The 17,164-nt window shown below is 42.0% G+C and overlaps 1 protein-coding gene across 2 annotated transcripts in view; it reads right to left on the minus strand.

Moving 5' to 3' along the window:
- The window catches only part of esr1 (estrogen receptor 1), a 252,890-nt gene that overhangs the window by 33,692 nt on the left and 202,034 nt on the right, over positions 1-17,164 (minus strand). For both annotated transcript variants that reach the window (XM_048600892.1, XM_048600891.1), the window contains one exon: positions 5,462-5,600. In XM_048600892.1, the coding sequence (XP_048456849.1) occupies positions 5,462-5,600 (139 nt within the window). The remainder of the gene's footprint in view (positions 1-5,461; positions 5,601-17,164) is intronic.

Below are 17,164 nucleotides of genomic sequence, written 5' to 3' on the forward strand. Positions count from 1 at the left end.
GTTGTGCAGATCTGGAAAATTCCAGGTTTGTTTCCTCAATCCATGTGACCAGCTGATTGGAATTCCCATAAACAGTGCCTGTTCAGCAATCCCGATTAGGATGTGAGGGAAGGTGGTTACATTCCCATGAGTGAGTCAGCTGTTAACTCTCTCTGCCCAAGCACAGTGCTGAAGAATAGAGAAGAGGGGTGGCATGATGGCTCAGTGGTTAGCACTGCTGCCTCACAGCACAAGGGACCCAGGTTCATTTCCAGCCTTGTGTGACTGTCTGTTTGGAGTTTGCACATTCTCCTGTGTCTGTGTGGGTTTCCTTCAGGTGCTGTGATATTACCCCACAGCCCAAAGATGTGTGGGTTAGGTGGATTGGTCATGCTAAATTTGCCCTGGGACATGCAGATTAGCCATGGGAAATGTAGGGTTCCAGGGTGGGGGATGCTCTTCAGAGGGTTAGTGTAGAGGCAATGGTCTGAATGGCCTGCTTCCACACTGCAGGGGTTCTTTACCTGGGGAAACTGCTTCCTCTCCAAAGAGAAGACAGAGATGGGGGAAAAGTAAGTGCTTTGATCACAAAGATTTTAAATAAGAGAGGGCTGTTTCTCAAGTTATAACAACTGAATTCCACATTTTCAAATCAAAGATTGCTTTCAGCTTTCTCATGTGGCTAATTAACAATGGGGTGGGGGGGCATGGGGCAACTCACGGTGACGGGATGTCAGTTTGGAGGTAGGAATAAGAGGTTTAGTCCAAAGTCAGTCAAGTAATAGAAAATTTTTTATTGATATACCATGTTTAAAGTATTTAGGATGTTTTTAATGATTACAGTTTGTCAGACTTAGAATCCCTACAGTGTAGATAGAGGCCATTTGGCCCATCAAGTCCACACAAATTCTCTGAAGTGTATCCCACCCTATCTCCACAACACATTTACCATGGCTAACCCCCCTAACCTACACACTGCAGGGCAATTTACCATAGGCAATCCACACAGCCTGCACACCCCTAGACATTATGGGCAATTTAGCATGGTCAGTCCACCTAACCTGCACATCTTTGGAATGTGGGAGGAAACTGGAGCACCCAGAGGAAACCCACGCAGACACAGGGAGAATGTGCAAACTCCACACAGATGGTTACCCAAGGCTGGAATCAAACCTGGGTCCCTGGCGCTGTGAGGCAGCAGTGCTAACCACTGAGCGACTATGCTGCCCTTGAGGGGCACTGTCTCTCCTTACCACACTTGGATGGAGTAATTAGGCACTAGTTGGATCAGGGTAATGTGGGAAACCCATGAAGACAGTTCCCTATTTTACTGGCCCAATCATTTCTCAACAGGATGGTCTTTAGCCTTCCAGATTTTCCTCTCCAATAACTTCAGGCAATGGTCAAATGCAATGTTCAACTGAAATACCCAAAAGCTCCTGCCTGAACTGTTTGCCATTATCTCTGTGAAAATAGCTCACTGTCTGCTTCACCATTAAAAGGCATTGAATGGCAACAAATTGCCATATTTATGCAGTAAATGCAGAATAAACTCAACCCATTGAACCAAATCTTGTCCATGTGAGTCTAAGAACACTTTAACAATATGATTTGTGTTTATTATTATCAGACAACGTCCCTGGCTACAAATATTAATTCAAATGGGTGTGGAGTTGTGTCCCTGCAATGTTTATTTTGGAGGTTTAAAAAAATACATTTAATTCTGCTTTCTTTTCCTTTCTGTGTTATTTTTCTCTTAATCCAACATTCTTTTCCCTCTTTTTATTTTTCTCGTGTACCTGATTTGACATTGAATTTCCCACTTTATTTACACTTCCTTCTCAGTCCTTGTGCTCTTAATTTCACAATCCTCTAACCTAACTGTTTCAGGAAATACACAGTAGCTTGCCCAGTTCACTTCAGATCCCAGACCCCCAGTTTTCCTTGCTGTGCTGTTATAAACTCACACTTCAGCAACTTGCCCATTGCAAGCAATTTCAAAGTCATAAATGAACAAGGTTAACTCTAATTGACTGCAGATGCTGTTAGATTCACTCTTAATCAACAGTCTGGCATTAATATCATTAAACCGAGTGTTTAAATAACATTTCTGATTCAGAGCCCTATTGAGTTCATACATAAACCTGTTGTTGTGCTTTCTGCGTACAAAGCCAACTTGAAGAGATACAGAGAAATCAAAAAGGAAAATAGATATTGCTATGGTCATGTAAATCGACATGATAGAAGGTCAAATCTGCCTCAGTTTCCACTACGTATCAAATGAAGTCAGGAACACTCTTGGTATAGCATTGAGGTTGCCAGTTACAGTCAATAGCCAACAGTAACATTGTGTTTGCTGTGACCTGATATTTTAGTGAAGATTTTGTTGCACTTAATTGAATGGTTTAGAGACTGTGCAAAGAAACTGAGGGATAGATTTTTATAACTTAGCTCCAGATGCCAAGACAGGTCAGGCAGGTTGGTTGCCCATTGTGAATGAAGACTGACAATTTCAACAGCAACGGATTGATCCTATCATCAGGTCTAATGGCCAGACAGCAAGTTGATACTTCATGCCTAAGTGCAGTCTGGGCCCCCTATGGGTGATGACCCCCCTGCCCAATGCACTGGTTATGGGGGGAGGGGTAGTTTGGTTGAAAATTGGTGGAGTGAAAAACATGCCCATTTAAGTTGATGGATCAGAATTCTCCTCCATCCCACAATTCTCCCCATCCTCATGATGCTGGGTCACTCAGTGAGGCATCAATTGTCTTGGAACAAGTGATGCCATCACACCCTGCTCCCAATTGAGAGCCCAATAAGCAAACACGACCGAGAGTGTTTCTCGGGATTGGTCTGAGGTGGCTGCCCTCCTATTAGTGGGTAGATCACCTGCGGTGGTAAGATGGGAGTGCCACCTAAGGGCCACAATTGGCATCAAGGTGGGCAGGCACCCAGTTCCCTCCCCAGTTAAATGCCCCCACATCTAAAAGTAGTGAGGGCATTAAATTCCACCCTTAGTCTGTCTAAGGTAAGCAATAACACAGAGAAAAGTCCAATTAGAAATCAATGGATGACAGTGAATTGCTTCAAGTGCAGTGAACAAATCAAATGAACAGCGAGAGAGAGAAATGATGTGACATTTTTATGATGGTCCTAAGCAGGCCGTAGATGCGCAGGATGGATAAAAGTTCATGATAACTCTCGTGAAAAGTGTCACAACTGGGATCCCAGTAATCTGACAATGAATTATTCTGCCCAGAAAAATGATTTTATTGAAAAGGGTAGAGAGGTGGGACTTGTCTTGTATTATCTCTATCTTAACCAGTTTCCTACTCTTCATTTGTAACATTTTTAATTTGTATGTGAACAAGTCCTTCGCAGATACATCATGATTGTACAGAAAGCGGTTATTTTAAAATCTGCCTGTCTGATAACTGCAGTAATCCTTTTCTGTCAATCTCATGGACTCTATGTCCTATATCAAGACTGACAACATCTTACTTCTCCACAGTAAGATGTCACCTGCGTTACTAATCAAGGTTCTGATTTCCGCTCCTGTCACACAGCCAGAGATACCCCTGTGTTTAAATGTACATATTGCAAATAAAAATCATAGAAACTTAATGGAATGCCTTTTGGATGCATTGCACATATTGCAAATGGCAAGAGTAGAGTCGCTATGAACACTGGAGGCTTTAAAGAATGGTTCAAACATACTACTTTTAAAATGCATCTGGATTGAAGGAACTTTTGTTTCACAGGCAGAGATTGACTGTAAATCTGAGTTAGACATGGATATGTCAAATAACAAATTCAAATTTGGAACCTTAGTTTATGTTAACTGTCAACTTCAAGAACTGGCACCATCAAATTCTAAATGTGACAGAAATAGAAGAGAAATGCAATATTGCATCTCCCCCCTTCCTAATCTGCAATATTAACATGGCTGTGAATTGTTTCTCTGCTTCTATTGTGTTGGACTCTGGTCCTTCCTAAGGAAATGAACAGCTCTATCAGACATTGCTGCAAACCCAGGGAAAACAAAGACAGACTCTTTTTCTTCCCCCTGCCATCTCCTAACCTTCTGGGCTCATGCAGTTTACAGTCCAACCAGAGATTCAAATGCTGAGGTACAACCTGATATGTGAATATAAAATGTGACCATTGGTGCACACTCTTCTACCATCTTGCTCCATTATGATTTGCCAAAGTCTTTCTCCATTATGAAAGTTACAATCAGGAGAAAGGAACACAGCCCAACTGACTGGGATACTTTTTCAACTTTTGTTCCTGTTTCTCTCAGGAGATCATATTGTTTTGAATACAGTGTGCGAAGTGCACTTATTGTTCTGCCCAATGCTTCTCAGTTGTGTGATTCAGTGGGCTTTCCCTGTCTGTTATTGTTTGCATGTATTTACACATTTATGCACTCTCCATGCTTCTCACTCTCCTACACCATTGCTCCTCGATTCTCTGGGGCTAATTTTAAACTCCACACTCGGCATGGGGAAATCGGAATGAAGATAAACAGTGGTTGACAGTGCCCTGTGGTTGTGGAGATTGGGAGGAGAACTCCTGCTCTCCCTAGCTTTGCCATAAAGCAAGAGAATCAATCTCTCCAGGTTGCTGGCTTGGTTATTGTGTGCCAACAGTAAGTCAATGCTGCATGACTGTTCAGTTTCCCAAATAGGGGCCTGAAACTGTCACTAGATACGCAGCTTGCATATTAAAGAGCCCCCTATTCAGGTACTTAGATGCCTACAGAGAAGCCCAAAGCAAATGGTGGGAATGTGGAAGGAACAGGCTTGGACAATTTCTTGGCCTGTAAATTTGCTTCACAAAATTCAATGTCTGAGCTAAAAAGTCAGACTTGGGCATGATGTAGCAGGATATCATAGAATCCCCATGGTGTGGAACTAGGCCATTTGGCCCATCAAGTCCACACTAACCTTCTGAAGAGCATCCCACCCAGACCCACTACCCTACCCTGTAGCCCTGCATTTCCCATGGCTAGTCTACATAGCCTGGACATCACTGGATGCCATGGGCAACTTAGCATGGCCAATCCACCGTAACGTGCACACCTTTGAACTGTGGGAGGAAACCGGAGCACCCGGAGGAAACACATGCAAACTCCACACAGAGAGTCACCTGAGGGTGGAATCAAACCCGGGTCCCTGGCGCTATGAGGCAGCAGTGCTAACCACTGAGCCACAGTGGCACCATATGCTGGCAACACTCATAACAATTTGCTTCTGGAATGTTATAATCCCACCTCCAACCAACACCAGCCATCTTTACAGTTGAACCAAGAAGTGCTTCTATCTTCTGTGCTCCTCAGCCTATCCACAGACAGTCAGAAGTGTGTTCAGGAAAGATGGAACTTTGGCTCTGGGTCACATATCTGATCAATGTGCCTTAAAGATCTACAGAGTCCAAAACCACATCTGTGCAAACCAATGAACTAAGATGGGAGTACCTGTCCAAAACCAGATCTGGTGCAAATATGAGCTTTCCGGGATGTTCCATGGATCGCCAGACAAGGCCAATCATCAAAATTTCTAACCAGCAGCATTCCAGCAGTTGCACCTGGTCATGAAGTGTTAAATCCACAAATCCTGGGGGAGTGGGGGAAAAGACTGCGTTAGAGACACACACATACAAATGACAGTGAACACAAGACACAGAGCGAACATTCAGTCTGCTAATTGTACACAAGGCTGAGGGCTCAGCACTGGGCTTAGTCTGGAGCAGGTACACACAGATTGCAGTCACAACGACCACATGACTCAAAGGACCTTCAAACCCATTAACGCACTTGATTACATTGTGTAATACCATTGTCAATTTCGCCAACTGTAATTGGTAAAAAAGGATTAAGTAATGACGACAGGTTGCTCAGACTGACCTTGTATTCCCTTGACCATCATTGATAAAGGGATGATCTAATTGAAGAGAGAAAGACGATTGAAGGATTTGGTAAGATAGGTAGAGAGAAAGAGGCTATTGTGGCACAGTGGTAGTGTCACTACTTCTAAGGCAGGAGGCCCACTGGATGTGTTTCATAACGGCCATGAACAGGTTGATTAGTAAAATATCTAAATAGGGACAAATTTGTTTCTCTGGTGGGAGATCAGAACAGACAAGCATAAACATAAAATCAGAACTTGGCTGTTCAAGGTGAGATCAAAAATCACTTCTTCACACAGAGTATTAGAAATCAAGAATTCACCCCCTAAAAACCGATTGCGAGAAGGTCATTGGATTGTTTCAATATGTTTGCTTGACAAGGGCTTTAAAGGAATGGAAACATAACAGGCATATTAAGATGTTAATAAACTGAATCTAACTGAATAGTGGAATAGTCTTGAGAGGGTGTATGGCTCCCCTTTGTCCTTCCGTGTATTCCTACTTTGTGTAAAACCTTCGCTGTTTTTAAAGCAGCACAGTCTGCATCACAATCTGATTTTCTGGTACAAAGCTATGAATTTGGAAATCTCCACACACTACTTTCAAATCTCTTTGAGAGAGGTTTCACAATAAACATCCGACAGAAAGGGTTGGGAGAGATTTATTCGTTCACAGGATTTCCGCCACAATGATGGATAAATTCTGTTTCTCCCTAACAAGTCTCTTTGTACTTATCGCTTCATATTACAGAACTTAAGTCTGCTCGCCCACCACCCCAACCAAATTTTGTCAATTAGTTTCTTCTGAGAAGTTCCTGTGTTCATAACTAAATGGAAACCTCAAAGTTGTCCTGACAGAGGAACAGCAGCACCACCCCTGTCCAGAAGCAGTAATTACAATGTGACTTGTTTGCTTCTATTAAATGTAAATGCAAAGATTTTCAATGAAAATGCAAAAATCAGGCCTGAGTGTATGACTTTAAAGATAAATGGTTGCTCCCAGACTCCAGCACTGTTCCAAGTTAATTGCTGATGAAAGAACTGCTTCCATTTATGTAGCACCTTTCATGAGCTCAGGAGGTTCCAGAGCAGATGTGTGAATATGGTCTGACGATACCATTCTCCCTGGGTTCCATTCCAGCTCCATGTAACAGTGCACGTGAAACTTACAAGCATGGATGTGTTAGTTATCCCTGAGCTATGTGACATGGAGAGAGGCATATAAGAACAGGAATAGGCCATTCAGCCCCTCAAGCCTGTTCTGCTATTCAATTAAATCGATTAAACTGTACCTCAATATCATCTGCTCAGATTCGTTCCATATTCCTTATTACCGTTATTTAATGAATCCATCGAACTCAGTCTCCAAAGCTCCAATTGGACCCTAGCATCCACAAATTCACAGGGAACAGAGTTCCAGACGGTTTAGAAAATGTCTGAAGGTCTAGCTCTTAGGATTTTACCCCTTCACTTGCAAGTTAAAAACAGATGCTGTCTGCCAACCAGTCACTTCCATGAACATTTTAAACAGCTCCATCAGATCACTTGAACCACTGGGTCATTTAAACAATCCTTTTGTTCTCAGTACATGACCTGGGTACCTAACCACAAGCATTTTTAATTGCATCCTGTTTTCATGTTTAGTCTCAAGTTCATCTGGGCATGCTCTCTGTAGTAGACACACTAGATTCTCCTTGTGATCTGCGATAGCTTCATCCACTGTACCTTCACATTCATAGACTAGCAGACCATCCACTTTAGCTTCTGCTCCAGGAAGATCCCCGACTACCATGTGCTATTGGTATTGATCAATATTCCTCCAGAACAGTGAAAATGCCAAGTGCCATATGCAAACATCTGTATCTCCCAAAATGGAATGCATTTAGAGAAACACTGCTTTCATTAGGGTAGCTCAGTGGTTAGCACTGCTACCTCCCAGTGTCAAGGACTCTGGTTCGGTTCCAGCCTCAGGTGACTGTCTGTGTGGGGTTTGCATATTCTCCCTGTGTCTGCATGGGTTTCCTCCGGGTGCTCCGGTTTCCTCCCATTGTCCAAAGATGTGCAGTTTAGGTGGATTGGTTGTGCTAAATTGCCCATAGTGTTCTGGGATGTGCAGGCTGTGTGTATTAGCCATGGGAAATGCAGGGTTACAGGGATAGGATAGGGGCGTTAGGTCTAGATAGGATACTCTTCAGAGGGTCGGTGTGGACTCAATGGGCTGAATGGCCTTCTTCCACGCAGTAGGGATTCTATGATGTTGCACAAAGCACCAGTGTCTAGTTGACGCTTCACATTAACTTGATGCTTCCCTTCAGCAATTATCAATCTAACAGTCTCAACCCCATTTATCACCTTTTGACCTGACAATGTGAACCTGTTGTGTGATATAGAATGATTTTTCAGACTCATCGACTGACATCTCTTCAGCTGCCATCTTAACTGGCTTGTTTTGATTCTTTTTCGCTAACCACTTGCATGCCAAGTAATTAAGCTTCCTGCACTTAGAGCAGTACCTTCCACATGCTAGACATGTTTTCATTTACTTTACATGACATTCTCTGAAGTATGTCCTGCACTGACCTTGATCTTTCTGCAAATATTTCATCCTTGTTTACAATAAGTTGTTCATGTTTGGACTGGAATGTCTCACAGTGTAATGCTCTTCTCCCTCTTGCACTCTTGCTAATGCTGGACAATCTCAAAGCATCTACGGTCAGTGGCTTTCTTGAGAGCAAGTTTCTACTTTCTCAGCAGGTGTGCTCTTACTGCAAGATCTCTTATGCCTGAGAAAATTCTACCTCTGATCACAGAATCTTTCAGTTATCCAAACTCTCAAGATTCAGCGAGATTTAACAGCGTAGCCACAGCCCGAAAAATATTCTCCCCCTACCACCAAGCTCTGATGTTGAACACATACCATTCCTCAGTAACATTAACAGAGGGTTCAAAATATATTGTTGGAGCATGCAAAATCTCTCCTGATTGGCCTTTTCTGCTCCTCTAAGCTGCAATACACCTCGTAGCTCTCCCCCCCACCAGCACAGATTGCAACTCTAAGTTGCTCAGTCTTTTTATTTAATTCTGTAAATTAATACTTCAGCTGCTAAGAAAAAGAAGAAAGTCCCAATTCTGTGTCACATCTCATTTCATTTCCACAGCAATTAGAGAATGGAAAACGTCCTGCCATTTTGACAGACCCAGTCATTCAAAGTTGCAGATTTTATATTTATTTAAACAAGTATCCTTGCAGTTTCGTTCAGTAGCTGACTCTCTTCCAGATCTAGAAATTTGCACATTTTCAATTGCATTGTTTCTGACACAGTTTTCCTAGTGATTATTTTTTCAAAAGGAAACCCTGGAACAGTTTGAAGCAGGCTAGTCAGCCCATCAAGTCCATAACTGACCCTCTGAAGAGCATCCCACCCAGACCCAACCCCCCTACCTTGTCTCTGCAACCCTGCATTTCCTTTGACTAACCCATCTAACCTGAACATCCCTGGACACTACGGGCAATTTAGTGTGGCCAATCCACCAAGCCTGCACATCTATGGATTGTGGGAGGAAACTGGAGCACCCAGAGGAAACCCATGCAGACAGTCACCCAAGGGTGGAATCGAACCTGGGTCCCTGGCACTGTGAGGCGGCAGTGCTAACCACTGAGGTGACCATGCCACCTACCCCCACTACTTCTGATGTGTTTCAATGGATGTCACAGACTATACACAAAGGCACGTACTGCAGAGCTAGCTGCCACATCATTACAGTAAGCCAGGTAGTACCTTGACCATCGTTATATTTCTCTGAACAGTGATTGTATGATGTGGGCATTGGGCAGCAGCTGAAACCTGAGGAGTGGGCTCACAGTAATTGGGCTTTCTCTTACAGTTTAATTCTCCTCCCCATCCCCCACACAACCAACAGCATTGGTCTCCTAACACTCCCTGTGCCATGTCACACACATCTGTTGGAGACCTGCCAATGAAGACAAGAGTCGAGCCTGGAGTGACCGGTCCCCTGGGGAAACGCCGAGTTCCTCGGCATCTCCTTGATGTTTGTGTGATTATATTTGGAAGCTCATCACACAGGAAGCATACTCATGTCCTGCTACTACATTCCTTCAGGACCTTTTCCTTCACACAGAACAATACATCACGGAGGCCATTCAGACCGTCCAGGCTGTTTGAAAGTGATATCCAACGAGAAATCACACTTCTGTTCCCCAAAACCTTGTAATTTCTCCCTTTATAAATATTGGCCCAATTCCTGTTTCAATATTCCAATTGAATCTGTTTCTAATACCCTTTCAGGGCAATACATTTCCAGTCACGCCATGAAAATATTTGTCCTTATGTTGTCTTTGGGTTTTTGTGAAATCTGGATATTGTACCTTCTCCCTCAAGAGATAAGTTTCTTCTTGTTTACTCTATCAAAACCCTTCATGATTTTCTGTCAAATCTGCTTTGAACCTTCTATGGTCTACAGAAAGTAAACTTTATATTTATATAGTGCAGTTCCAAACCATTGAATGTCTCAATGTGCTTTACAGACAACAAAACACGTTTAAAGTGTAGTTACTGCTGTAATAAATTCTCACGGCTTCTCCAGTTTATCCTCAACGCAGTCCTAAATGGCTACATCACATCATTAGACTGTGACCCCTGGTTTTGACTCCATTGGGAACATTCATCCTGCATTTACCGTGTCAAGACTTTTACAGGTTTCTATGAGATTCCCCTCAATCTCCTAAATTCCGATGAATGTAGTCCTAACTGATCCAGTCTCTAAGGAGGGATGGTGATGAAGTAAAGAGGGAGGAGATGGCCTAGTGGTATTATTGCTGGATTGTTAATCCAGAGACCCAGGTAATGTTTTAGGGACCTGGGTTCAACTCCTGCCTCAGCAGATATTGGACTGAAGAGTCTAACAATGATCATGAAAGTGATTGTTAGGGAAAAACCCATCTGGTTCACTAATGCTCTTTAGTGCCATTCTTACCTGGTCTGGCCTACATGTGACTCCAGACCCACAGTGATGTGGTTGACTCTTAACTGCCCCCTGGGCAATTAGGGATGGGCAATAAATGCTGGCCTAGCCAGTGATGCTCACATTGGGTGAATCAATAGAAAAAAGGTATTCCTGAGCCTGTTTCGTCAGCTGAAGGTACTGCTCTCGATGAGACTTTCATGTCCATGAATCCAGAATTAAGTTCCCAGAGGCTTACAGGGCTGGACAAGGCTACATAGATAGGGAGCCCATTGGAGAGACTTGAGCACAAAGGTGAGAAATTTATATTCAAGAGCGAGAGCCAATGTTGGTCGGTGAGCTCAAGGGCAAAAGGCTTGAAGCGGCACACCCTGCTTTGTGGTTGGCACTGCATGTTGCCTGGTGGCACTTGGACCCATAATTTATTCCTTTTTCCAGGTCTTAAAATGGGTTACCTGATTAATCACGTATTGTTCCAATTGATCTTTGTTGCCATGGAAACAGGAATTTTAATGCCGTAGCAGCGTCTCCAGATTTGATGGGTTTTGGCCAGTTCAATAAGGGGAGAAAGAAATGAATTATCTAAAATTAGGTGAAGTCTTTCGTCCTTAATATCTTGTTTATTTTAGTTTTATGGCTTTTGCCTTTTGAAAGATACTAAAGACAAGGGTTTAACAAAGCGACTTGTATATTTGTTGTGCCTGGCTGACTTGGCCGAAACAGCATTGTTTCCATTGAGATTTATTACCTAGGCACGGTTAGAAGGCTGATATAATCACAATGACTGAGATCATAAAGCTGAGCTCTGTTTTGCACTGTTAGAAATCCCCATTGTGCAATGGAACAGCAAACTAATAGGAGCACACGTTGCCTGCTTTAACAAATGTAGCATAGAACAGACTAATAATAGCCTGGAAATATCTTGCTATTTGTCAATCCTACATTCAGCGCAATCAGTCTATTCAGTAAGTGCAGCCATTTGATCTCCAATATAGAGTCATAGAGTTGTACAGACTGGAAGCAGACCCTTTGGTCTGTGCCGACCATGTTCCCAAACTAAACTAGCCCCATTTTCCTGCACTTGGCCCTAATCCCTCCAAACCTTTCCTATTTGTGAACTTATCCAAATGTCTTTTAAATGTTGTAACTGTACCTGCATCTATTACTTTCTATGGCAGTTCATTCTACACATGAGCTACTAACTGTGTAAAAAAGTTGCCCCTTATGTCCTTTTTAAATCTTTCCCCTCTCACCTTAAAAATATGCCCCCTAGTTTTGAATTCCCCCATCCTAGGGAAAAGGCCTTTGTCATTCACCTTATCTATGCCCCTCATGAATTTATAAACCTCAAAAAGGTCACCCCTCAACCTTCTGTGCTCCAGGAGATAAAGTCCCTTTTTAGTCATTTTTATATCTCAAATACTCCATTCCTGGCAACATATCTTGACAGGGTGCTGACTGGATTCAGGTGTCTGAGTATTCAGGGGCAGTAGCCAAATACCATGGGGATGATGCATTGTCCTTGGTAAACTGACAAGAACCAACATTTCTCACACACCCAAAGAGCTTTGGATTGGACATAGAAAGAATCGCAGAATGGTTACAACAAAAAGAAGACTATTTGGCCCCTTAAGTCAATGCTGGTTCTCTGCAAGAGTAGCTCATCTAGTCACACTGTCCTGCTTTTTCTCCATTGCCCTGAAAATCTTTTTGTTCCAGATAGTTATTCGAATCTCATTTGAACGCATTGATTGAAGCTGTCTCCACCACATTCAATTCATCCCAGATCCTAACTACATAATAATGTGTTTTCCCATATGGCTGTCAACTTCAATCAGTGTCCTCTGGTTCTCAATCCTTCTATCAATGGAATGTTTCTCCTCCATCTAATCTCCTCTGCTCCAAGGACAATTGCTAATATGGCAAGTACTTCAGCTAGAGATTGGGGCTTAATTGATTAATCAACTGACTGGCTAGATATAAAAGGGGAATAGATGGGACCAATGAATGGTTTCTGTCTTACTAACTTGGATCTAAATTGAGAAAAATTGTTCCAGTTTCAATCATATATCTGTGTAACCGAATTTCCTCGTTCCTCAAAATATTTAGGTGAATCTGTTCTGCACCTTCTGTCATGCATTCAAATCCGACCTAAAGAATGGTACCGGTAAGATACAATACTCCAGTTGAGGTTGACCAATGCTATTCACAGATTTTTCATACATTACTTGCATGTGTACTTGCATGAACCTTATTATAAAGCCCAGCATCCGATACACTACATTTACAACTTTCTGAACATGTACATATATGCCCATCCTCATACCCTTCTGTTCCTGCACCACCATTAGAAGTATGCCCTTTATTTAGTATCATTTCTCTTCAGAGCAGAGATTCCCGGTGTCCTTGGCCCAACCACCTTCAGCAGCTTCATCAATGACCTTCCCTCTATCATAAGGTTAGAAGTAGGGATGTTCGCCAATGATTGCACAATGTTCAGAACCATTCTCAACTCCTCATATACTGATGTGGTTCATTTTCAAATGCAACAAGATCTGGACAATATCAAGGCTTGGCATGACAAGTGGCATCACTGAATCCCCCACTGGGGGATTACCATTGACCAAAACCTCAACCGGACTCGCCACATAAACAGAGTGTCTACAAGATCAGGTCAGAGGTTAGGAACGCTGCAGTAAGTAACTCACCTCATGACTTCCCAAAGCCTGTCCACCGTCGACAAGGCTCAAGTCAGGAATGTGATGGAATACTTCCCACTTGCCTGGATGAGTTCAGCTCTAGCAACACTCAAAAAGCTGGACACCATCCAGGATAAAGCAGCCCGCTTGATTGGCACCACATCCACAAGCATCCACTCCCCCCACTGCTCAGTAGCAGCAGTGTGCACTATCTACAAGATGCATTGGAGAAAGATCCTCAGACAGCACCTTCCAAACCCATGACCACTTCCATCTAGAATGACAAGATACATGGGAACACCACCAACTGCAAGTTTCAGTCCAAGCCACTCACCATCCTGACTTGGAAGTATATCACCGTTCCTTCAGTGCCACTGGGTCAAAATCAGGGAATTCCTTCCTAAGTGCATTGTGAGTCAACCTACTGGACAAGAACTGCAGCAGTTCAAAAAGACAGCTCACCATCACCATGTCAAGGGCAACTAGGGACAGGCAATAAATGCTGGCCCAGCCAGCGATACTCATGTCCCATGAGTGAAGTTAAAGAAAATCAATTTTTTAAATGGTCTTATTGGGATCACCCTTAATCTTCTATACACAAGGGAATACAAGCTGAATCTATGCAACCTATTCTCAAATTTTAGATACCTAATGGAAGACCTTACATTCTTATAGAACAATTCATCACCTCAGGATTGGGATAGCAAAGGTTTTGCTGTCACATTATTCCCACAGGTCAATCATAACACTCAACACATTGCAGTGCTCACAAGCTTCTATCAGATATATAAAGATAATGGCTCTGAATGTTGGCAACTGCATTGGGCTCCACCCAACGTGATTAATGTCACACAGAGCTGGATGGAGAATTGGACAATCTAGCTTAAGATCCTGATGGGATTTGCTGTGTCATCTCTGGCTCCCCATAGTCTTTGACATTATACCTAGCTAACCAATGTAACTTGGGTCTATTGCTATCATGCAAAAAATTGACATTGTCTTGCTAATGCCTCTTATACAGACTTATAAGTGGTTCATGCTCTGCCACAGTTATCAAAATAGGCCCTTAAACCCAGTGTCGAAGGGAGAATTGGGGACTGCCCTCCATGTCCACTACAAGCTGTCAATCATTGGTTCCTTAGATATACAATAGTATTGGGGCTGGTGGATGGGGTGGGATTTGTTGCTTAAATATCTCAACGTAACAATGATGAATAAAGTGACAGTGATTTGTCTCAGGGGAATTGTTTTTACAATACAAGTCAGGTTACCACTTTAAGAGCACTAATGCCTTCAGAACACTGAGATTGCCATTCAACAGCTGTGTGGCTGAATGGAGAAGCAGTTTTGCATCGAGGGAATGGCAGGATAAAAGCAGTACTCCAGACCATAAAAAAAACTTCCCCTCAGAGCTGGTGAGAGACACAAAAGAGGCAGCATGGTCTAGGAAAAGAGTTAAAAGACTTGCCATGCTGGGCAGGTCCTTAGAGAAAAAGGATTTGTAATGGCAATCCTGATTTCAAAGTTTGGTTAGGGAGGTACTATTTCAGAGTTCTGGGAATAAAGCAGGAAAGCTCCATCTCAGCTGCAGACTAAGGAAAAACTCCATTTTGGCTGTGGGAGGCAGGAAATTATTTCTTTAAGTCACAAAAAGTCAGAGAGATTCACAACAAACAGTACCAAGGTATACTATTGTTATTTATCAGAATTAAAATTGTATTGGAAATAATATGGCATTGCTATAATACAGAAGTTAGGTGGTTAAAGAAACTTAAAAACAGAAGATATAAGACAGCATTGAAACAGTGCAAGATTAAAAGCTTAAAAGCTAGTAGATTACAAAGAGAATTGAGATGCTGCAAGTTTAAAGCAGTTTTGTAGTGTTTAGAATGACCACATTAAGGAGAAATAATATTACCTCAAAGATTCAATATCAGAGATGGGTCAAACAAAATACAGCATTGGACATCTTGTAGAAAACAGTTCTTAAGATGCAGAATTGGTTCAAAATTAAATACTTATTCTCAAGAACAAGTAAACATGCTGCTATATTTAACAGGGCCTATAGCAGATAATATCAAAAGTGGTTAAAATATAAAAGAAATTAAAGATACATTTGAAGAACGTTTAATAGCTTTCAATCACTACTTTTATCTGGGAACAATCAAAATCTTTGAAAGAGCAGGATTAAATAGAAGAGTCCAGTCTCCTGGGGAATCCAGAGATAATTGCATTAGTTATGCCAATGGATTAGTAGAAAGCTGTAACTATGGACCTTTGGAACCAGAATTCATGAGAGACAGAATTATTGTTGGAATTATTGAAGATCATTTATTATTGTTCAAAGAATATTTGACTTTTGAGAAAGCTATTTAAATTATGCTGAAAGCAGAAAGCAGGAAGACTCAGAAAAATCTTAAGAGAAAAAGGACAACCTTATCACAGAACAGCAACAGAACATATCCACTTCTTAGTTTACAAACACTGCAACACAAAGAGTGTGAGTAAGTTGAAAATATATATAATCAATACTTCTCACTTTTGAAACATCATACATCTCTTGATCCCAACATCCTTTTGATAGCAAAAGAGGTATGGCCAGTTTTAAGAGAATAATTGTTTCAGAAACAAACCACTGTTGACTAACCCCAGTAAAGGGGCAACTGGCAGATGATTTCATTGAGCATCCTAAACTCACAGTGGAACACAAAAATAACAATGATTTGATTGAGATTACTAACATTGGCTTCAGAAAATTGTCTTACCCTATTAATAGAGAGAAGGATCATGACTCGTTATGGGACTGATGGAAACAGTTTGTGGAATGTGGAAAACTCAGAACTAACAAAGTTTGCCAGAGAAGCAGATATCGAGAACAATAATGAGCAGTACAACCCACTTGAGCTCACTGACAAATTTCTAATTGACAGCGTTCAGCATTTTGCTGTTGGTTGATGAGATGTTCATAAGTTCAGAAGCAATATTTCAATCCTTTATAAAAACCAAAAGAACTGCAGATGCTGTAAATCAGGAACAAAAACAAAGTTGCTGGAAAAGCTCAGCAGGTCTGGCAGCATCTGTGAAGGAGAAAACAGAGTTAACGTTTCGGGTCCGGTGACTGAGGAAGGGTCACTGGACCTGAAACGTTAACTCTGTTTTCTCCTCCACAGATGCTGCCAGACCTGCTGAGCTTTTCCAGCAACTTTGTTTTTGTTTCAGTCCTTTATCTTCCAAAGAACAATTATCAGTATAAGAATCACCAATAATGCTAAGTAAATAACAATGAAAATGCTTGGTTCACAGGAAAAACATCCACACAGGGTGGACGACACATCCAAACTACTCAGCAAGTTGAAGTTAACAGCTTATAGATGTATTAGCAGATTGAGAAAAAAGATTGGATTGAGCAACATGGAAAATGAGCTGTGTGTGACTTCCTGGAAGCCAGACCAACATCATCCACAGATTCAGGTGAAGAAATTGCCTGGTTTGAAAATCCAGGATGTTGCTAGGAAGGAAGCACTTGCTTTGAGTAGAGCAAACATCTTCCATGAAGGACATTAAAAAAAAGACCTTCAGTGACATTATGGG

This window comes from Rhincodon typus, chromosome 9, assembly GCF_021869965.1.
Source record: "Rhincodon typus isolate 14 chromosome 9, sRhiTyp1.1, whole genome shotgun sequence".
Lineage (NCBI taxonomy): Eukaryota > Metazoa > Chordata > Chondrichthyes > Orectolobiformes > Rhincodontidae > Rhincodon > Rhincodon typus.